Below are 24590 nucleotides of genomic sequence, written 5' to 3'. Positions count from 1 at the left end.
GACAAAAGCAAAGATATGAAGGCTGACAATTAAATTTGTGAACCTGCCACCTTAATGACATTAGCAGCACTATACAAACTGCTCAGTCTGGTTTCATGATTTTGATATGTCAGTGTCTCACATCTGTGTTTGTGCCAACATGTGGCGATGTCCTGCTGAGTGGCATTCATTATCGTGGTTGCATGTTTTTGTGTGCCCTGGTGAGAATGTCAGAGCTTGAATTAACAGCAACAAACAAACATTCGTAAATTTCTTATTAAATGTGGCAAGAGCGGAATTGAAATCAGGGACATGTTATTCCAAGTTTATGGGGATAATGCCATGAGGAAAATGGCAGTGTACAACACATTAAATATTTTTCTGAGGGGAGGGAAAGTGTAATTGATGAAGAGAGGTCAGAGCAGCCAGTAACAAGCAGAACTGACAAAAACATCAGAAAAATTTGTCAAATTGTGCGTGAAAACCATCAATTGACTATGAGAAGTGAACATCAATAGTTAGGAAAATCTTAACTGACAATCTTGGCCAACAACTCATGGCTCTTGCATCACAACACCAGCTCACACAGCACTGTCTGTGAGGGAGTTTTTAGCCTGCAAACAAATAACTATATCAGAATACCCTCCCTACTCACCTGATCTGGCCCTTAATTATATTTTTCTTTATCCAAAGATAAAGGAAATATTGAAAAGAAGATGTTTTAATAACATTCAGGACACCAAGGTAATACAATGGTGGCTTTGATGGCCATTCCAGAAAAAAGTTCCAAAATTGCTTTAAAGGGTATGCTAGGTGCTGCCATCAGTGTATAGCTTCTCAAGGAGTATATTTCAAAGGTGACCATAGTGACATTCAGGATTGAGGCATGTAGTAGTTTTTCTAAGATGAGTTCATGAACTTAACTGTCTCATATATAATGGCATATATCCTAGAGTAACTACAATAAAAGAGATACTAAAAGATATCTGCACCTGCGGTGCATCTTACAAGGGTACATGTGAAACTTAGTAAATGTAGAATATAATTGTCTTAACACAATAACTAAGAAAATGCCAGGAGGCTATGTTAACCAGTGTGATGAAAATGTGTCAAACGGTCTATAAAACCAGTGTATGGTGCCCCATGATCACATTAATGTACACAGCTATGATTTAATATTAATAAAAAAAGGTATCTGGTCAAATTCTCCACCTCTTTATGATAATCTTAATGATCACTATTTGATTTTTTTAAATTATCTTTACTTTCTAAATTTCTAATAAGAACCAAAAATTAAGTAAGGGACCACAGGAAATCATATGTTAGTACTTCCTAGGCTGTCATAGACATGTGTTAAGTCAGTGGATAAGTACTTTACTGAAAATCAAGGAAGGATATGAATGCAAATCATTTGAGGACAATATTATTTTGAGAAGTCTTTACAATGCCAGTCTGAGAAAGAACAAGAAAACTAATATAGTTCAAATCTTCAGGCCCATAGTAGTCTGCCCATTAGATTTGATAGAGTTTATCTTCCCAGTTGGAACTTAGAACTATGGTATTATCCTAAATCCACAATTAAGATGGTCAAAGAAGCCATCGGTAGCTATTACTTTGGACTAATTTAACTTGTCTTTGTTCTTGATGACCCAAGTACAAAGAAGAACAAATAATAATTCCCTCTAAAAGATACAGATATTTGGATGTGTTTTCTACTCTAAGGAAGAATAGCTTTTTTAAAAATCCAGCAAAATAAAAAATACCAAGTTTGATGGCATAATATAGTATAATATAGAATAGGGACTGGATCAAAAGAAATGTAATTTGGGAGTTCTAATACTAAGAATCAAAATGAAACATTAAGTTTCAAACATTTTATGTAATTCAAATGATTTTCCAAACATACTAATAGTTATATTTACACAACAAGTTTTAAAATAAAAAATGTCACAGCAATAAGTAATGATAAAAAATAATAAATATCTTACATTGAGAGCTTTATGGCCACGAAGCTTAAAATCAAGTATGACTAAGTCCTTTTCATCTCAATTAACAGAATAAAAGAAATGTTAGGTGGGAAAGCAAAAGATCACTAGTATTTTGAAGCACTGATTACTTCCATCCAGGTTAATACAAAGGATGTAAAGTCTCCATCTTTTTTGTGGCTGAATAGTATACCATGGAGCTGAGAAAGGGAAGGAGGGAAGGAAGTAAGGGTTAAGGGGTGTGGTTCACCTTTTGGCGGGGGACACAAATATGAGAGGGTCCTTATCTAACAAAAGCAATCAACGTAAACTGGTTCTGTGCACTCTCAATGAATCCCCAACAATAAAAAAAAAAAAGGAAAATAAAAGGTAACCAGAAGAATAAAAAATAAAAAAATCACTGATTATCCTATCTAAAAAGAGTAAAGGGAAATGAAATGATACAGATCTGGGTAGACAAACTTGAATCGTGGGCAAGGGAAAATCAGAGAGGCAAGGGAGATACAGAAAGACAGTCATTTTTCTTCTAGTAGGAGAGAACACATCTCTGAATCAGAGGTCTCACCACATTTTGACTCTGTCAATAAACCATTAAGATACCTAGCTAAAATGGAATACTGGAAAAAAGTAGTGGTTATAGTTCCATATTCTTTCATTCTCCACAATGTATATGAATAATCACATTATTTGAAACATGATTCCATGAGTTTTAAAAAAAGTTTGAGTTTGAGAAGTTTAAAATCAAAAAGGCAATCACGAATGACAAATAGAAAACATTTTAGTTCAAATATGAAGGATTTGAAAGTGGTTCACATAAGTGATTGTGGCTTGTAACAGCACGAATCTGTTGAGATTTCAATCCTAGTGAATACTCCCAGAATGGGTGAATACAGGGAGATGCCAAAAAGGTAGAAAGGTAAGAAGGTTTTATCCCATTGTCTGCCTAAAGCTACCCACGACTAGCATGAGCCTGTCATCTCCTCCATTCTCCCTGTGTGATATCTGAGTATTTCAGAACATCCCTCTCAGCTTACGCTCTGCACACAATCACCCTCAGCCACATTCCTGCCAAGTTTAACTTGTCAGCGTTGCTGCCTGGTGCCTCTCCGAATGAACTCATGGTGACACAAGAAAGGTAGCATCAGACGTGATTAACTTCATCACATGGAACTAAATACATAAGATTCCAGTCCAAATAAGTGGCACTTACTTATGTCCATTTAAGGCTGCATGGTGTAAAGCAGTGTAACCCGAACTGTCTGTGCAGTTCACATTGGGGCCTCGCCAGATGCTGCAAATAAAGCACAAGCATAGAATTAACATTTAAGCAGAACTTTGCTTTGAAAAACAAAAAGCAGCCCCATGGTCATACAGCCAGCAGCATGTTGCATATGGAAATTTTAGTCATGCAGAAAATGATTGCCATCTTTCATGAGTTCCTCTCACAACATCAACTTCATTTATTTGGAGCAGAGAAATGAATAGGGAATGTAACTATATTCAGAAATTATTAGCAAATGTGTGTCCACTGTCATGCATTAAACTTTGGATATAAAAATTCACCATTACTTTCTACCATTACTTAAATACTGGAAGCAATTAACATTCAGCTACTATATTCTATATCGAAGAATAAAGATTTGTGACACTTGCCTTATCTCTTTTAACACACTCATTCTGAGATGGCAGTGATTTACAGAAGTTATATTTTTTCATTATGGGAAGAACATAAACTCTTCTTGCCATTCTATTGCTACCAAGAAAATGTAATCAATATTTCATACTTGAAAAAATAAAATCAAAGATTTAGACTGTTGTAAACCATAAGGTGATCCTAACAATTTTGCAGTTGTCACTGGTTTTACTATACAGTATGTCCTGAGGATAACATGTAACTATATAAAAGAGTCCATTTTATCTCTGATCACTACAATTAAAGGCACTATATTTAGGTTCTGAAAAATAAGACACTGAAAGACACTTTTCCAAAAGCAGAACAAAAAGTTATCTGATGTTCATGATGATATTAAAACTATCAAAGATGATATCTAACAACAAACTAATTCATGTATTCACAAAAACATTTATTGTACACCAACTGCATGTCACATATTAAGGTAGGCACTGACAACACAAAATTATAACCCACGTCCCTTCTTTACAAGAGCACAGTATAATAGAGAGGACAAACACATAAACTAATAATTACAAAACAGTGAGATAGTTGAGGTACCAGAGAGCACATAGGCATCTCAGAGAAGAGAATGAATAGCTATTCAAAACAAGAGATTATAACTGACTTAAACTTAAGTGGGACCATGAAAATAAACAGAATACACTTGTTTGAGAGTTAAAAGAGGAATTAGTAAGATGCAGGGATTCTACTGGAGGAGAGTGGGAAATAGGAGGCAGGAGTCTATAATGACTCGTACTTCAGGCTTATGTGACTAGAAGGAAAATGGCAACACTAACTAAGATGTGAAATGGACAAGAAGGAGCAAATTTGCTTGGAGGACAGTGCAGAATGAGGAGAAAATAATGGCTCCGTTATGGAGTCACTAAATTTTGAGTGTGCAACATACTTACATTACACAGATTGAATGTAATCCCTACTAAATTCCCAATAACACAATTCACAGAAATAGAAGACAAAATCCTAAAATTCATACAGAACCATAAAAAACCCCAAATAGCCAAAACAATCCTGAGAAAGAAAAATGAAACGGGGGGCATCACTCTTCTGATTTCAAATTATATTACAAAACTATAGTAATCAAAACAGTATGGTACTTTTTTATAAAAACAAACATGTAAACCAGAAGAACAAAATAGAGATCCCAGAAATAAATATACACCTATAAGGACAACTAATTTTTGATAAAGGCACCAACAGAGCACAATGAGGAAGGACAGTCTCTTCAATAGATGGTGCTATGAAAACTGGATTTCCAGAAGTAAAGAATAAAATCAAACCCTTTTCTTACATCACATACAAAAATCACCTCAAAATGGATTAAAGTCTTAAATACAAAACCAGAAACTATAAAACTATTACATTCCTATAATAAAATGTAAGAAGAAAGCTACAGGGCATTGACCTTACCAATGACTTTTTGGATACCACACCAAAGGTCAGGCCACAAAATAAAAAATAAATGAATGGGACTACGTCAAACTAAAAAAGTCTGTGCAGAAAAGGCAACAATCATCAAAATGAAACCACAGCCTATAGATTAGTTAAAAAATATTTGTAAACCATATATCTGATAAGGGGTTAATATCCAAAATGTATTTAAAAACTCATAGAACTCAACAATGGAAAAAAAAAAACAACAACTCAAAATTTAAAAACTTTAGGCCAAGGACTTGAATAGACATTTCTCAAAAGATGACATAAAAATGACGAATAGGTATATGAAAAGATGCTTAATATCATTAATCATCAAATCAAAACCACTAAGAGATACTACCTCATACTCATTAGGAGGGCTATTATCAAAAAGTCAAAAGACGAATGTTGGGAAGGATCTTGTATACTATTGGTGGGGAATGTAGATTGACACAGCCATTATGGAAAACAATATGAAAGTCTCCAAAATTAAAAATAGAATGATCATATGAACAGCAATCCCTCTTCAAGGCATACAGCCCCCAAGGAACTAAAATAGCTACCTCCTAAAAAGATCCACACTCTTGTGTTCATTGCAGCATTATCCAGAAACAACCTAAGCATCCAACAGGCAAATGGATAAAGAAACTGTGGTACATACGTACAATGGAATATTATTCGGCCCGAAAGTGAATGAGATATTGCTATTCGCCACAACATTATGAGCCTGGAGGACATTATGCTACATAAAATAAGCCAGACACAGAAAGAAAAATATTCTATGATCTCACTTATATGTGGAATCTAGAAAAAAATCAAACATACAGAGATAAAAAGAGTGGCTGCCAGGGGTTGGAGGGGGGAGGAAATGGGAAGATAAATGTCAGAGGACACAAGGTAGCCAACGTGGAGGGTGAACAGGTCTAGAGATCTGATGTAGGACATGAGGACTGCAAGTAATTAAATTATATGTACATGAGATTCAAACCAAATAAGATTTTAGCTGTTATTGCCATGAAAAAAATTGGGTAACTATGTTCATTCGCTCCGCTATAATAACCTTTTTGACTATCCATATGTGTCCCATAACATCACGCTGTATACCTCAAAAATACACAACAAAATTAATTTTTGAAAAATCGTAAGAAGATATTACTATATACCTATCAGAATTGGCATCATTAGAAGGACTTCACAAACCTATTGTGAAACCAACCAGAACTCTCACAAACTGCTAACGGGCATGTAAAATAGTACACCCACTTAGAGAAACAATTTGACAGTTTCTGAAAAAGGTAAACATACAACTACTGTCTAATTTAGCCCTTCCACGCTAGGTGTTTAGTCAAGAGACATGAAAGCATCAGTTCACACAAAGATTTGTACAGGAATATTAATAACAGCATTAGCCCCAAACTGAAACAACCCAAACGTCCATTAGCAAGTGAACAAATAAACAAATTGCAATATATCCGCATGATGGACTACTACTCGGAAATAAAAGAAATGGAATATTTAAATACCCTACAACATTGATTAAAAACCTACATCATTTAGGTTCTCAGATTCCTTCCCCTTCCCAGAACACCAGAGTAAATGGCTCCTTCATCTCCCCAGCAGTATAGGAGATTTAGTCTCTGGCATGAATAAAATATAGTATAGTCTCCGGACTAGAGGGTAACAAGCACAATTGAAAGCAAAGGTACCAACTAGAAATGAAATACTCAATGAATGTTTACATACTGAATGCTGAAAACCACAAAGATCTTCCCTAACTGGGCTTCTAAAATAGGAACTGCCAGGCTTACACACTATGCACGGTATACTGGAATCTTCTTATCTATACAAACAAAAATAATGCACAAGGACTTAAGTAAACTGACAGTGAGGGTTTTCCCAAGGCAATCCTGATGGGAGAATCCCTAATCAGCCCCCCATGGTAAAGCTAGGGTACTGGGAAGTATTTTGCAACCAACAATGCAAAAAAGGTTGGGGTGGGAGGATGAGCCCTGATTTACAGGCTTCATCAACTTCTGTGATGTAAATACTCCCATTTGAGGTCACGTAACCCAGGGACGGGAAGAGAGCTAACAATTGTATTTCCTAAGCTGATACAAGCAGATCCAGGACACCACTGAAAAGCCTGCAATGGTAACTTCCAACATCATGGACTCAAAGTCTCCCATTAGCTTTTGAAAACCTCCACTCTCGAATATGAACAAATAACCACACACCTCCAGCCATCCGGGGAAATCATTTATTATTAAAGAGGCTGAAACAAAAAATTAGAAACAAACTACAGAAAAATGTAACTTGGAGGAAATTTGGACTATGCAGGGGAAAAACATTTTCAAAAATAGTATCATTACTAGCTTCTCAAAATAAGAAAAGATAATAAATGTTTTTAAAAATGCAATGAATGGGGCGGCGCCTGTGGCTCAGTGAGTAGGGCGCCGGCCCAATATGCCGAGAGGGGCGGGTTAAAACCCAGCCCCGGCCAAACTGCAACAAAAAAATAGCCTGGCGTTGGGGCGGGCGCCTGTGGTCCCAGCTGCTCAGGAGGCTGAGGCAAGAGAATCGCGTAAGCCCAAGAGTTAGAGGTTGCTGTGAGCCGTGTGATGCCACGGCCCTCTACCCGAGGGCGGTACAGTGAGACTCTGTCTCTACAAAAAAAAAAAAAAAAAAAATGCAATGAATGTTTACTGAAGCCCAATGCATAATTGCTAAGTCATGGAAGAAGCCCAAGTGCCCATCGCCCCATGAATGGATTAATAAATTGTGGTATATTTATACCATGAAATATTATGCAGCATTAAAGAAAGATGGAGGCTTTACTTCTTTCATGTTTACATGGATGGAGCTGGAACATATTCTTAGCAAAGTATCCCAAGAATGGAAGAAAAAGTATCCAATGTACTCAGCCCTACTATGAAACCAATTTACAGCTTTCATATGAAAGCTATAACCCAATTATAGCCCAAGAATATGGGGAAAGGAGAAAGGGAGGGGAGGGGAGAGGGGAGGATGGGTGGAGGGAGAGTAATTGGTGGGACCACACCTACAGTGCATCTTACAAGGGTACATGTGAAATTTACTCAATGTAGAATATAAATGTCTTAACACAATAACTAAGAAAATGCCGTGAAGGCTATGTTAACCGCTGTGATGAAAATATTTCAAATTGCATATAAAAACAGTGCATGGTACCCCATGATTGCATCAATGAATATAGCCATGATTTAATAAAAAATAATAATAATAATAAAAAGAGATTAAATTTAAAAAAATAAATAAATAAAAATGCAATGAAGAGAAAATGAGAGATAAGGGTTCTAAATTAAAAAATTATATATATAGATGATAGCAGAAACTTAAAACTCAGCAGGGGAATTGAAAATAAAGCTGACAAAATATCCCAGAGAATTAGGTAAAAAAGGCAAAGATGTAGAAAAATAGAAGGGAAATCTTAAGAAAAGTAGAGCACATCTTCAAAAGTCCCAACATTGAATAAAAGGTTCTTAATGTAAAAACATAAAAAAGAGGAGAGAGAAAGCAATAGAATAGATCATTTATAAAAAATTATCAGCAGTCGATGACATTAATTTTCAAACTAAAAAGTGCATGAGTAGCTTTGGTAAAAAATCTTAAGAAGAAATGAGTCTGATGTGGTCTTTTAAATTTCAATTAAACAAGTAAATCAAATTTCCAAAACACAGATCCAGGTCTAATCTCCTTAAACTTTAGTAATACTAACAACTCTTCACAATTCAGGCAACCTAAAATGACAAGAAATTATTCATAACTTACAACTACATACAATCTGTATGCAGTTTTAATACATTTAAAATATATTTTAAATTTCACTATATGCAAGAAAATACAACAGGTCTAATCATCAAAACAAAATGAGTAAGATATCATCTTTCTCCAAAGAGCTTGCAATTAAATAGAGAAAAATAGACACCCAGATTTTATAATACAAGCAGTGAGTATCATGCCTACAGCATAGTAAATACCCAATAATTGTTTGTTATCAATATTCCTGTTATTCTTATCATGAACTAAATGCTACAGTAGAAAAATCTATAACTCCCTAAATTAATATTTCTGCTTAAGGCAACTCCAGCATAAATCACTATGGGGTATTTTAGGGAAACCTCAACTAAAGGTTCTCAACTGCATATATCATAAAAGAATTTATAGGAGAAAAAATTATGAAAGAAGAAGCAATAATGGGATATATGTACCACCAATTCTTAAAATGTATTACAAATCAATACTGAAGAGTGTTATTCTGGTGCCAGAATAGAGAAATCAATGAATACAAGAGAGGCCCAAGAAACAGACCAATAATAACATATAGAAATAATCTTGACATTTGAAAGAAGGAAGAAAAGGATTGGGTAAAATCATTCAATAAATAGTCCCGAGAAAAATGTTTTTTTCTTGGAGAAGAAAAAAAAAATCATTCAATTCCTACCTCATGCTATTTAGCAAAATTAAATCCAGTATAATCTGCACTTGCTTTCCTCTCAAACCTCATTTCTTACCAACTCTTCCTCATACACCCAATTCCAACTATACAGTCTTTCTGGAAAACACAGGGCTTGTACCTTATGGCTGTTGAATTGAAACTCTCTCTGCCTAGAGGCTTTTTCCTTGGATAATCATATGGCTCAATCATTCTGCTCAAATGCCACCTCTTCAGAATTCCTCCTCCAGGATTACTCAGCCCAAAATAGCACCCCCTCATCACTCTGGCACCCGAGGTATGGGACTCAGCACCAGCTGACGTCACACTATGTATTTATTTGATTCTGCCTCCCCACTAGAATGGAAGCTTCACTCTCTATCTTCAGTATTTAGAGCAGTGACTGGAAGATTTTAGGTTCCACATAAACATGAGTTACATAAAATATAAAAATGTCTGACTTGGTGCACATAGCTCAGCGGTTAGGGGGCCGGCCACATACACCAAGGCTGGAGGGTTCAAACCTGGCCCGGGCCTGCTAAACAGCAATGACAACCACAGCAAAAAAATAGCTGGGTATTGTGGCAGGCACCTGTAGTCCCAGTTACTTGGGAGGCAGAGGCAAGAAAATCACTTAAGCCCAATAGTGTGAGATGGCTTTGAGCTGTGACGCCATGGCACTCTACCCAGGGCAACGTAGTGAGACTCTGTCTCAAAAAAAAAAAAAAAGTATATGTACACACACACATATATATGTCAATACATACATGAAAAATGTCAACCTCACTGGAAATCAAAGAGAGAAAAGAAACCCATACCATTACATATTTTTTTTTATTTTTACATATACATGTGTTTATTAGGTCTCCACTTTTTGCCTTCATAAAATTAAAAAGGCTTAAAATTTAATAACAATGTTTAAGACAAGGACTAGAAAGAAAAACCTCATAAAGAAGGAACAAACATAAATACATTCAGAAAAGGAATCAGACAATTGCTACATTGAAGCAATTGTCTGATTCCTTTTCTGAATACCATTACATAATTTTATCAAATTGGGAGGGGAAATGCCAATTCAGTGATGGACCAGATATAGAGAAAAAACATTATAATAAACTTGTGGTGAAAATGTAAATGGGGAGGGGGAAGGAGACAAGATGGCTGACTGAAGCCAGCTTTCCACAGAGGCTCCCATCCAGTAGGAGAGTTAAAGGACAAAAATTCAGCAAGTAACCTGGTGGGTTTGAGCTGCACTAAGAGAGAAGGTTGAAGAACACACGTCAACCCCGCTGAGGTGAGCTGCGACCACAAGGATACAAACAAAAGGTACAAAATCCATCACCAAGTGGACGGGAGTCCTCTCCCCCATGAGAACAGCTCAGAGTGCCCCACAAACAATCGGGCAGAGTTCAAAGGTCCTCCCACTACACTTCACGGGAGACACCTTCTAAAAACTGGACCTATCTCCCCTACTAGGGTGCCACAGCGTCCTCCTGCCAGTCACAAAACTGTATAAACTGTATATAGTCTCTACCTGGAATTCTGAGCTCCTAGCGCTCCCCTTCGCACACACTGGGGTCTGGAGGCCAGTCCCGGTCGGTGGGCGGAGAGGGGACTGCACCGGAGTGGCAGTTCCCTGAGGCACAGTGCGATAGCCGTCTTTTGGTGACAATAGGGCCAGGCATAAAACTGCGTAAAGCTGTGTGTGTTCTCTGCCCGCAACCCCAGGCTCCCAGCACTCGCCGCACTCCACTCTGCTCTCGCTCCAAGGTCTGGAGGCCTGTTCTCCAGGGGTCCACACTCTTGGGCGATTGCTCGAGGGGTGTAGACAGTGCTGGGTTGCAGCCGGTCGGTGCAGACTCTGGGGTATGGGAGCGGAGAGAGGACGGTTGGCCGGAAGGGAGCTACACCAGAGCAGCGGTTGCCTGAGCCATAAAACAACAGCCCTCTTTTGCTAGCAATACGGCTTATGACCGAATATTCTGAAGCCACACCCCCCATCTCCCTGGGCAACCAGAGACTCTGAGTATAGGATTTGCCTGAGGCTACTCCAACTTGCAAATCCAGGGAAACTCCCAGGGCGGGGCTAACCCAGAGGTCCGCTTTACTAAACCTAAGACGCACCTGGCCCTCAGGGGATTGTCAGCCTATAGACAATACAAGAGCAAAGACAAGCTGATTTGGAACTCAATTCAGCTTCTCTTCTGCAGGGGAACCGCAGAGTTGTTCTGTTCTGTTCTGTCGGTAACATTAATCAGGGGCGAGACTGGACCTGAGTGAAAACCCCCCAACCTTCATCAAGCACCCGAGGTTGTCAGGCCTCACCTCCTCCTGCTGGAGAGAGGCAGAGCTCAGCGGCCTGGCAGACTTCCTTGTAATTCAGGCAGGTGCAAACTCCTGTAGTACCGATTCACTACAGGCAACTGGGTCAGCCAACTGCAGGGCTATCAGTGACTGGGTGTGACAGCGGTGCAAGGTGGGGAAGGAGACAGCAATCTTCCCAGACTGATCTATTGGCTGGGTGGCTCCTCCTGACTCCATGCAGCACTGGAGCAAGCCACACCAGAGTAGTCACCAGACCCCTGTGATCCAGTTCCCAGAGACCTCTTAAACTCTCTCACCCGAGACGGGTGCAGACTGAGACACTTGATTTGGACTTTTTGAACTGAACCAATCGCCTGAGGACAAATCAGGTGGTGCCCTGGGTGCACGGTGGTAGGAAGGTTTGATTTTTCTTTTCCAATTGTTTGCCGGTGGGGGGTGGAGTGACTTAATTCCTGACATTTCTCCACAGCTGAGACTTCAATCCAGAGTATCTGTTTCACTAGGGTGGAACAGAAACCAGCTGAAAACAAGACAGAACCACTTAGCCCCACCATACCAGACAGGCCCAGTTTCTGAGGCCACAACACTGTATAGGCCCTTGACAAAGCCCCAGGGGAAAAAATCAGAGGGAGTAAAGCAACCATGGGGCAGAATCAGCGGAAAATCTCCGGTAACATGAATAACCAGAATAGATCAAACCCCCAAGGAAAGATATGGCAGATGCAACTGAAGATCCCATTCATAAACAACTGGCTGAGATGTCAGAAATCGAATTCAGAATTTGGACTGCAGACAAGATTAACAAAGTGGAATTAGGAATTCGAGGAGAAATTCAAAAGTTGTCTCAAGAATTTAACGAATTTAAAGACAAAACCACCAAAGAATTAGACACACTGAAGGAAGAATTTGCAGCCCTCAAAGATATGAAAAATACAGTAGAATCCCTCAGCAACAGAATGGAGCAAGTAGAAGAAAGGATTTCTGACATCGAAGATAAAGCCTTTGAACACTCCCAAACTCTCAAAGAGGAAGAGAAATGTAGAGCAAAAACGGATCATTCTCTTAGAGAGCTCTGGGATAATTCAAAGAAGGCGAATATCCAAATCATAGGAGTTCCAGAAACAGATGAAGTAGCCTCGCTGGGCACAGAGGCTCTTCTCCATGAAATTATGAAAGAGAATTTTCCAGACATGCCTAGAGATTCTGAAATTCAGATAGCAGACAGCTTCAGAACCCCAGCACGACTCAACCCCAATATGACATCCCCCAGGCATATCATAATTAACTTCACTAAAGTTAATATGAAGGAGAAAATCCTCAAAGCTGCCAGGAGAAAGAAAACCATTACCTTCAAAGGGAAGAATATTAGAATGACTGCAGATCTCTCTGCTGAAACTTTTTAAGCCAGAAGAGGGTGGTCACTGACTTTTAATCTCCTAAAGCAAAATAACTTTCAACCCCGGATCTTGTATCCAGCTAAACTGAGTTTCATTTATGATGGAGAAATTAAATACTTTAATGACATTCATATGTTGAAGAAATTTGCCATAACCAAACCAGCTCTTCAGGATATTCTCAGACCTATCCTCCATAATGACCAACCCAATCCTATACTACAAAAGTAAACTCACTCAGAAACTTTAGATCAAACTCCAATTTCCACACTGGCAAAAGGATTAAAAATTCCCACTGGACTTTTGAAAAACTCTATACCGAAAACTTCACCAGACTTATCAATATTCTCCATTAATGTGAACGGCTTAAACTGTCCTCTAAAGAGGTATAAGTTAGCTGACTGGATACAAAAACTCAGGCCAGATATCTGTTGCATACAAGAGTCACATCTTAACTTAAAAGACAAATACAGACTCAGGGTGAAAGGATGGTCATCCATATTTCAGGCAAATGGTAATCAGAAAAAAGCAGGTGTTGCAATTTTATTTGCAGATACAATACGCTTTAAACCAACAAAAGTAAGGAAGGACAAGAATGGTCACTTCATATTTGTTAAGGGTAATACTCACTATGATGAGATCTCAATTATTAATATCTATGCACCCAAACAGAATGCACCACAATTTATAAGAGAAACTCTAACAGACATGAGCAACTTGATTTCCTCCTGCTCCATAATCGTCGGAGATTTCAACACTCCATTGTCAGTGTTGGATCAATCCTCCAACAAGAAGCTGAGCAAAGAAATCTTAGATTTAAACGTAACCATCCAACATTTGGATTTAGCAGACATCTACAGAACATGTCATCCCAACCAAACTGAATACACATACTTCTCATCAGTCCACGGAACTTACTCCAAAATTGATCACATCTTAGGTCACAAGTCTAACCTCAGTAAATTTAAAGGAATAGAAATTATTCCATGCATCTTCTCAGACCACCATGGAATAAAACTTCAGCTGAGTAACAACAGGAATCTGCATACTCATACAAAAACATAGAAGTAAAATAACCTTATGCTGGATGATAGCTGGGTCAGAGATGAGATTAAGAAAGAAATCGCCAATTTTTTGGAACAAAACAACAATGAACACATGAACTATCAGAACCTCTGGGACACTGCAAAGGCGGTTCTAAGAGGGAAATTTATAGCACTTCAAGCCTTCCTCAAGAGAATGGAAAGAGAGGAAGTTAACAACTTAGTGGGACATCTCAAGCAACTGGAAAAGGAAGAACATTCCAACCCCAAAACCAGTAGAAGAAAACAAATAACCAAAATTAGAGCAGAATTAAATGAAATTGAAAACAGAAGAATAATACAACAGATCAATAAATCAAAAAGCTGGTTTTTTGAAAAGGTCAATAAAATAGATAAACCTTTGGCCAACCTAATCAGGAAAAAAAGAGTAAAATCTCTAATCTCATCAATCAGAAACAACAAAGATGAAATAACAACAGACTCCTCAAAAATCCAAAAAATCCTTAATGAATATTACAAGAAACTGTATTCTGAGAAATATGAAAATCTGAAGGAAATTGACCAATACTTGGAAGCACATCACCTTCCAAGACTTAGCCAGAATCAAGTGGAAATGTTGTACAGGCCCATATCAAGTTCGGAAATAGCATCAACCATACAAAACCTCCCTAAAAAGAAAAGCCCAGGACCACATGGTTTCACGTCAGAATTCTACCAAACTTTTAAAGAGGAATTAGTACCTATATTACTCAACTTGTTCCAAAAGGTAGAAAAAGAAGGATGACTTCCCAACACATTCTATGAAGCAAACATCACCCCGATCCCCAAACCAGGAAAAGATCCAACAAGAAAAGAAAATTATAGACCAATATCACTAATGAACATACATGCAAAAATATTCAACAAGATCCTAACAAACAGAATCCAGCAACACATCAAACAAATTACACATCATGACCAAGTCGGTTTTATCCCAGGGTCTCAAGGCTGGTTCAATATACATAAATCTATAAATTTAATCCAGCACATAAACAAATTAAAAAACAAAGACCATATGATTCTCTCAATCGATGCAGAAAAGATAATATCCAGCATCCCTTCATGATCAGAACACTTAAGAAAATCGGTATAGAAGGGACATTTCTTAAACTGATAGAGACCATCTAAAGCAAACCCATAGCCAATATCATATTGAATGGAGTTAAATTGGAATCATTTCCACTCAGATCAGGAACCAGACAAGGCTGCCCATTGTCTCCATTGCTCTTTAACATTGTAATGGAAGTTTTACCCACCGCAATTAGGGAAGAAAAGGCGATCAAGGGTATCCATATAGGGTCAGAAGAGATCAAACTTTCACTCTTCACAGATGATATGATTGTATATCTGGAAAACACTAGGGACTCTACTACAAAACTCTTAGAAGTGATCAAGGAATACAGCAGCGTCTCAGGTTACAAATCAACATTCATAAATCGGTAGCCTTTATATATACCAACAATAGTCAAGTTGAAAAAACAGTTAAGGACTCTATCCCATTCACAGTAGTGCCAAAGAAGATGAAATATTTGGCAATTTATCTAACAAAGGACATGAAAGATCTCTATAAAGAGAACTATGAAACTCTAAGAAAAGAAATAGCTGAAAATGTTAACAAATGGAAAAACATACCATGCTCATGGCTGGGAAGAATCAACATTGTTAAAATGTCCATACTACCCAAAGCAATATATAATTTTAATGCAATCCCTATTAAAGCTCCACTGTTATACTTTAAAGATCTTGAAAAAACAATGCTTCCTTTTATATGGAATCGGAAAAACCTCGAATAGCCAAGACATTACTCAGAAATAAAAACAAAGCAGAAGGAATTACGCTACCAGACCTCAGACTATACTACAAATCGATAGTGATCAAAACAGCATGGCATTGGCACAAAAACAGAGAAGTAGATGTCTGGAACAGAATAGAGAACCAAGAGATAAACCCAGCTACTTACCGTTATTTAATCTTGACAAGCCAATTAAAAATATTCAGTGGGGAAAAGATTCCCTATTTAGCAAATGGTCCTGGGAGAACTGGCTGGCAACCTGCAAAAGACTGAAACTGGACCCATACCTTTCACCATTAACTAAGATAGACTCTCACTGGATCAAAGATTTAAACTTAAGACATGAAACTATAAAGATACTAGAGGAGAGTGCAAGGAAAACCCTTGAAGAAATCGGGCTGGGCGAGTATTTTATGTGGAAGACCCCCCGGGCAATTGAAGAAGCTTCAAAAATACACTACTGGGACCTGATCAAACTAAAAAGCTGCTGCACAGCCAAGAACACCATAAGTAAAGCAAGCAAACAGCCCTCAGAATGGGAGAAGATATTTGCAGGTTATGTCTCCGACAAAGGTTTAATAACCAGAATCCAGAGAGAACTCAAACACATTAGCAAGAATAGAACAAGTGATCCCATCGCAGGCTGGGCAAGGGATTTGAAGAGAAACTTCTCTGAAGAAGACAGGAGCCAGCCTTCAGACATATGAAAAAATGCCCATCATCTTTAATCACCAGAGAAATGCAAATCAAAACTACTTTGAGATACCATCTAACTCCAGTGAGACTAGCCTATATCACAAAATCCCAAGACCAGAGATGTTGGCGCGGATGTGGAGAAAAGGGAACACTTCTGCACTGCTGGTGGGAATGCAAATTAATACATTCCTTTTGGAAAGAGATATGGAGAACACTTAGAGATCTAAAAGTAGATCTGCCATTCAATCCTGTAATCCCTCTACTGGGCATATACCCAGAAGACCAAAAATCACATCATAACAAAGATATTTGTACCAGAATGTTTATTGCAGCCCAATTCATAATTGCTAAGTCATGGAAGAAGCCCAAGTGCCCATCGATCCACGAATGGATTAATAAACTGTGGTATATGTACACCATGGAATATTATGCAGCCTTAAAGAAAGATGGAGACTTTACCTCTTTCATGTTAACATGGATGGAGCTGGAACATATTCTTCTTAGTAAAGTATCTCAAGAATGGAAGAAAAAGTACCCAATGTACTCAGCCCTACTATGAAACCAATTTAGGGTTTTCAAATGAAAGCTATAACCCAGTTACAACCTAAGAATAGGGGGAAGGGGGAAAGGGAGGGGAGGGAGGGGGAGGTGGGTAGAGGGAAGGGGATTGGTGGGATTACACCAGCGGTGCATCTTACAAGGATATATGTGAAACTTGGTAAACGGTCTGTGAAGCTAGTGAATGATGCCCCATGATCATATCAATGTGCACAGCTATGATTTAATAAAAAAAACAAATGTAAATGGGTACCATTTTTCTAGAAGAAGATGTGACAATACAATATTTTAAGGCCTTAAGAGTATACAAACTTTTTCCCTAGAAACTCTACTTAAGAGGAATTATTTTCACGAAGTAATTATTAGTTTCCACATATATTCAGCTGTGAGAATACTCATCACAATGTGACTTGGAGTTGTAAATACTGTGGACTTCTTTGGATATGCAGGGCCCCTTCTTTCTCTGTTCTCATTACCAGATTTCTTTCTTTCTTTATTTTGTTTTTCAGACAGAGCCACAAGCTGTGGCCCTGGGTAGAGTGCTGTGGCATCACAGCTCACAGCAACCTCTAACTCCTGGGCTCAAGTGATTCTCCTGCCCCTGCCTCCCAAGTAGCTGGGATTATAGGTGCCCACGACAACACCCAGCTATTTTTCTTTTTTTCTTTTCTTTTTTTTTTTTGGTTCCAGCCGTCATTGTTCTTTGGCGGGCCAAGCTGGATCACCATATTTTTAGCACTGCCTGCCTCAGGATCTTAGGACTCATCTTTCTCCCTCTCCAGCAAAACTGCCTTTCCTTTCTTTCTCTCTAGCTCCTTTACACAGGCCCACACCTTAACGTCTTATAAGGCCCAACAGCCTATGGTGGGAGCGCCTACCAATTAGCTTTGGCTTTGTCAACCTTTCTGGGAGTAGAGAGCAGCCAGGGCTCCTAGAGAGAACCCAATTCTTCTTAGGTTTTACACAACGGTTCAATATATGTGACAGATAAAGAGATAAGTATTACTTTCCTTTAAAGTAATAAAATTTTGAAATAGAAAAAAAACAGTCTGAGGATTTTTTTAATTTTTTATTTTTAATTATGATGAGTGCATAATAGTTGTACATGTGGGTCATCATGAAAGATACACAAACATCAAGAAACGCAAAATCTGCATGGACAGAAACAAATAAAGCCCTCCCAGCCACATGAATGAGCCAAGCAAGTTGAAACGTGCATGGGTTAATCAGAAAAGATGTCAGGACTGTGTCTCTTGAAGGGAAAGGATGGTCCATTGCAGAGTCTGTCTCAAAACTTTCATAATGACCTACATCTAACTTTATAGGGTACATGTGATGTTCTGATACAGGCATACAAGGCAAATTAATCAAATCAAGGTAATTAGGGTATCCATCACCTTAGGAATTTAACATTTCTTTGTGGTAGGAACATTCCAATGCAACTATTTTAGTTATTTTAAAGTATACCCTAACTTACTGTTTACTAAAAAAATATGGATGTTTCATAAACGTACACGTCATCCTTGTGCAGAGGCCCTGCCAATCTTCTCTTCGGAGCTGTGCTGCCGAAGCGAGCACCAGCCAGAGAATATTAGCAGGAAATTCACGGAAGAGAAATGCAAATGGCTAACAAACAACTAAAAATATAACCAACCTCTCCACGGCCAGAAAAGTTCAAAATAGAACAGGGTTGGTCTGTTTCTCTATCATCAGATGAGTATAAAATTTCAAGGAAATCACTGATAACTAACAATGGAGGCAACAAATGTGGAAAAAAGTAGTGGTTCTCACAGCATGCTGATTAAAATGTGAATTCTTTCCAGGAAAGTATCATGGCAATATCTAGTATCTATATATCTGGTACCTATAACTAATTTCAAATGTGAATACTTTTTGACCCCAAAACTCTACATTTTAGAATTGATGTCTATGACAGAATAGTATTAACATGAAGACTACACACACACAAATATTGACTGTAGTTTTTTGTTTGTTTTTTTTCTTTCAGTCAGGGTCTCACTCTTGCCCAGGCTAGAGTACTGTGGCATCACAGGTCATAGCAACCTCAAACTCTTGGGCTTCAGCAATCAATCCTCTTGCCTAGCCTCCCAAGTAGCTGGGACTACAGGCACACACCACTATGCCCAGCTAGTTTTTCTATGTTTAGTAGAGATAAGGTATCACTCTTGTTCCAGGTTCACTCTTTTTTTTTTTATCTTCTACCTATTTTATTTTATTTTTTTATTGTTGTTGTTAAATCATAGCTGTGTACATTAGTGCAATCAAGGGGTACAATGTGCTAGTTTCATATACAATCTGAAATATTCTCATCAAACTGTTCAACGTAGCCTTCGTGGCATTTTCTTAGTTAATGTACGTAGACATTTGTATTCTGCCTTTAGTAAGTTTTGCCTGTACCCATTCTAGGATGCACCATAGGTGTGGCCCCACCCATTACCTGCCCTCCACCCACACCTCCCCGCTCCCTTCCCTTTCCTTGGCCCTTTCCCCATAGTCTTGTGCTATAGTTGGGTTATAGCCTTCATGGGAAAGCTATAAATTAGCTTCATAGTAGGGCTGAGTACATTGGATACTTTTTCTTCCATTCCTGAGATACTTTGCTAAGAAGAATATGTTCCAGCTCCATCCATGTAAACATGAAAGAGGTAAAGTATCCATCTTTCTTTAAGGCTGCATAATATTCTATGGTATACATGTACCACAATTTGCTAGTCCATTCGTGGGTCGATGGGCACTTGGGCTTCTTCCATGACTTAGCCATTATGAATTGGGCTGCAATAAACATTCTGGTACAGATGTCTTTGTTATATTGTGATTTTTGGTCTTCTGGGTAGAGGAATTATCGGATCGAATGGCAGGTCTATTTTTAGGTCTCTAAGTATTCTCCAAACATCCTTCCAGAAGGAACGTACTAGTGTGCATTCCCACCAGCATTGTAGAAGTGTGCCCTTTTCTCCACATCCAAGCCAACATCTCTGGTTTTGGGATTTTGTTATGTGGGCTACTATTACTGGGGTTAGGTGATATCTCAAAGTAGTTTGGATTGCATTTCTCTGATGATTAAGGATGATGAGTTTTTTTCATGTGTTTGTAGATCGTGCATCTGTCTTCTTTAGAGAAGTTTCTCTTCAAGTCCCTTGCCCACCCTGAGATGGGATCACATGTTCTTTTCTTGCTAATATGTTTGAGTTATCTGTGGATTCTGGTTATTAGACCTTTATCGGAGGTATAACCTGCAAATATTTTCTCCCATTCTGAGGGCTGTTTGCTTGCTTTACTTTCTGTATTCTTGGCCGTGCAGAAGCTTTTTAGTTTGATCAGGTCCCAGTAGTGTATTTTTGATACTGCTTCAATTGCCTGGGGAGTCCTCATAAAGTATTCACCCAGGCCAATTCCTTCAATAGTTTCCCCTGCACTTTCTTCAAGTATTTTTGTAGTTTCATGTCTTATGTTTAATTCTTTTATCCAGTGAGAGTCTATCTTGGTTAATGGTGAAAGGTGTGGGTCCAGTTTCAATCTTCTACAGGTTGCCAGGCAGTTCACCCAGCACCACTTGTTAAATAGGGAATCTTTTCCCCACTGAATGTTTTTAATTGGCTTGTCAAAGATCAAATAACGGTAAGTAGCTGGATCCATCTCTTGGTTCTCTATTCTGTTCCAGACATCTGCTTCTCTGCTTTTGTGCCAATACCATGATGTTTTGATCACTATTGATTTATAGTACAGTCTCAGGTCTGGTAGCGTGATTCCTCCTGCTGTGTGTTTATTGCTGAGTAATGTTTTGGCTATTCGAGGTTTTTTCTGATTCCATATAAAACGAAGTATTATTTTTTCAAGATCTTTAAAATATGACAAAGGAGCTTTAATAGAAATTGCATTAAAATTATATATTGCTTTGGGAAGTATGGACATTTTAATAATGTTGATTATTCCCAGGCATGAGCATGGTATGTTTTTCCATTTGTTAACATCTTCACCTATTTCTTTTCTTAGAGTTTCATAGTTCTCTTTGTAGAGATCCTTCACGTCCTTTGTTAGGTATACTCCCAAATATTTCATCTTCTTTGGCACTACTGTGAAAGGAATTTTCGGCTTGGTTATTGTTGGTATATATAAAGACTACAGATTTATGGGTGTTGATGTTGTAGCCTGAGACATTGCTGTATTCCTTGATCACTTCTAAAAGTTTTGTAGTAGAATCCCTAGTGTTTTCCAGATATATGATCATACCATCTGCGAAGAGTGAAAGTTTGATCTCTTCTGACCCTAAGTGGATACCCTTGATCGCCTTTTCTTCCCTAATTGCAATAGCTAAAACTTCCATTACAATGTTAGAGAGCAATGGAGACAATGGGCAACCTTGCCTGGTTCCTGATCTAAGTGGAAATGATTTCAATTTAAATCCATTCAATACGATATTGGCTGTGGGTTTGCTGTAGATGGCCTCTATTAGTTTAAGAAATGTCCCTTCTATACCAATTTTCTTAAGTGTTCTGATCATGAAGGGATGCTGGATATTATCAAAAGCTTTTTCTGCATCAATTGAAAGAATCAAATGGTCTTTCTTTGTAAGTTTGTTTATGTGTTGAATTCCATTTATAGATTTACATATATTGAACCAGCCTTGAGACCCTGGGATAAATCCGACTTGGTCATGGTGTAAAATTTTTTTGATGTGTTGTTGGATTCTGTTTGTTAGGATCTTATTGAGTATTTTTGCATCAATATTCATTAGTGATATTGGTCTATAATTTTCTGTTGAGTCTTTCCCTGGTTTGGGAATCAAGGTGATGTTTGCTTCGTAGAATGTGTTGGGTAATATTCCTTCTTTTTCTAAATTTTGGAAGAGGTTTAGTAATATAGGTACAGTTCTTCTTTAAAGGCTTGGTAGAATTGTGACATAAAGCCATCTGGTCCTGGGCTTTTCTTTTTAGAGAGATTTTGTATAGTTACTGCTATTTCAGAACTTGATATAGGCCTGTTCCACATTTCCACTTCATTCTGGCTAAGTCTTGGTAGGTGGCATACTTCCAGGTATTGGTCTAGTTCTTTCAGATTTTCATATTTCTGAGAGTAAAGTTTCTTGTAGTATTCGTTAAGGATTTTTTGAATTTCTGAGGGGTCTGTTGTTATTTCATTGTTACCATTTCTGATTGATGAAATGAGAGATTTTACTCTTTTTTTCCTGGTTAGGTTGGCCAAAGGTTTATCTATTTTATTGATCTTTTCAAAAAACCAACTTTTGGATTTATTGATCTGTTGTATAATTCTTTGTTTTCAATTTCATTTAATTCTGCTCTGACTTTGGTTATTTCTTTTCTTTTGCTGGGTTTGGGGTTGGAGTGTTCTTCCTTCTCCAGTTGCTTGAGATGTCCCATTAAGTTATTAACTTCCTCTCTTTCCATTTTCTTGAGGAAGGCTTGCAGTGCTATAAATTTCCCTCTTAGGACTGCCTTTGCAGTATCCCACAGCTTCTGATAATTCGTGTCTTGATTGTTGTTTTGTTCCAAATATTTGGTGATTTCCTTCTTAATCTCATCTATAACCCATCTATCCTTCAGCATAAGGTTGTTTAGCTTCCATGTTTTTGTATGGGTATGCAGGTTCCTGTTGTTATTGAGTTCAACTTTTATTCCATGATGGTCTGAGAAGATGCAAGGAAAATTTCTATTTTTTCAAATTCGCTGAGGTTAGATTTGTGGCCTAGGATGTGGTCGATTTTGGAGTATGTTCCGTGTGCTGATGAGAAGAATGTGTATTCAGTTTTGTTGGGATAAAATGTTCTGTATATGTCTGTTAAGTCCAGATGTTGAATGGTTAAGTTTAAATTTAAAATTTCTTTGTTTAGCTTCTTTTTGGAGGATCTATCCAGCACTGCTAAAGGGGTGTTAAAATCTCCAACTACGATGGAACTGGAGGAAATCAAGTTGCTCACGTCTGTTAGTGTTTCTCTTATAAATTGAGGTGGGTTCTGGTCGGGTGCATAAATATTAATAATTGAAATCTCATCATATTGAGTATTATTTTTAACAAATATGAAGTGTCCATCCTTATCCTTTCTTATTTTGGTTGGTTTAAAGCCTATTGCGTTTGCGAATAGGATTGCAACGCCTGCTTTTTTCTGCTTTCCATTTGTCCAGGCTCACTCTTGCTCACTCTTAAGCTCTGCTCACTCTTAAGCTCTGCTCACTCTAAGCTCTGGAATTTAAGACCAGCCTGAGCAAGAGAGAGACTCCGAAAGTGCTAAAATCATAGGCGTGAGCCACCACATCTAGCTTACTGTAGAATTTTAATAGTACAAAAGAAAAAGTTCATGAACACCCATTTAAAAAAAAGGAAAACTTAATTAGGATTTCACCATACCATGAAACATTATACAACCATTAAAATAAATAACTTCGATCTGTATGTATTGATCTTGAATGTTAACCCAAACATATTAAGTGATAAAATCAAATTGCAGAATATTGGGTATCTCAATAACCCAAAGTCTTTACATATATTTACTCATTTATATATATACAATTATAAGACAGATACTATCCTGCTTGGGAGGCTGAGGCAAGAGAATTGCTTAAGCCCAGGAGTTGGAGGTTGCTGTGAGCTGTGTGATGCCACGGCACTCTACCGAGGGCCATAAAGTGAAACTGTCTCTACAAAAAAAAGATGGATACTATCAGTATTCTCATTGTACAGAGAGAAATATTTATATTAACATAGAAAACTACATGCAAAAACACGTTATCCATTTTCTAAATTGTTTGCATAGTTGTAATCATCACGTATTTCTTTAAAGAAAAGAAGACAATAAAATAGGGCGAGAGAAAAGGTAAGGTTTACACCCAGATGGTGAAGAGCCTTGCAATATGTCAAGGAGCTTGGACTTTACTCTGTAGGCAACTTGAACCTAAGTGGTTCATGGGAAGATACTGAACATGTTTCTGACACGATTGGGTCAGTACTTTTAGAATGAGGGTGGTTGTGACAGGTAGAAAGGGAACAGCATGAAGAAGTCAGGTTCACATCTATTTTAACAAACCAGGGAAGGAACACAGAAATCTGAACTAATGGACACATAGTAATAGACAAAAGGAGAGGAGGAATATATGCGTCAAAAATAAAACCTATGGGAGATAGCATCCATTTGCAGACAGGATACTGTGCAGGAGAGGATGACC

General features: G+C 37.9%; 1 protein-coding gene and 1 pseudogene across 5 annotated transcripts in view; both read right to left on the bottom strand.

Annotated features, from left to right (window-relative positions):
* Positions 1-24590, bottom strand: part of ANKS1B (ankyrin repeat and sterile alpha motif domain containing 1B) — a 1177049-nt gene that overhangs the window by 1006550 nt on the left and 145909 nt on the right. For all 5 annotated transcript variants that reach the window (XM_053582560.1, XM_053582555.1, XM_053582557.1 and 2 more), the window contains exon 2: positions 3175-3255. In XM_053582560.1, the coding sequence (XP_053438535.1) occupies positions 3175-3255 (81 nt within the window). The remainder of the gene's footprint in view (positions 1-3174; positions 3256-24590) is intronic.
* On the bottom strand, positions 18878-18969 carry LOC128582812 (uncharacterized; annotated as a pseudogene).

The sequence above is a fragment of the Nycticebus coucang genome, chromosome 3 (genome assembly GCF_027406575.1).
Source record: "Nycticebus coucang isolate mNycCou1 chromosome 3, mNycCou1.pri, whole genome shotgun sequence".
Taxonomy (NCBI): Eukaryota; Metazoa; Chordata; class Mammalia; order Primates; family Lorisidae; genus Nycticebus; species Nycticebus coucang.
The sequence above is the reverse complement of the archived record's forward strand: the minus strand, read 5'-3'. Positions and strand labels throughout refer to the sequence as shown.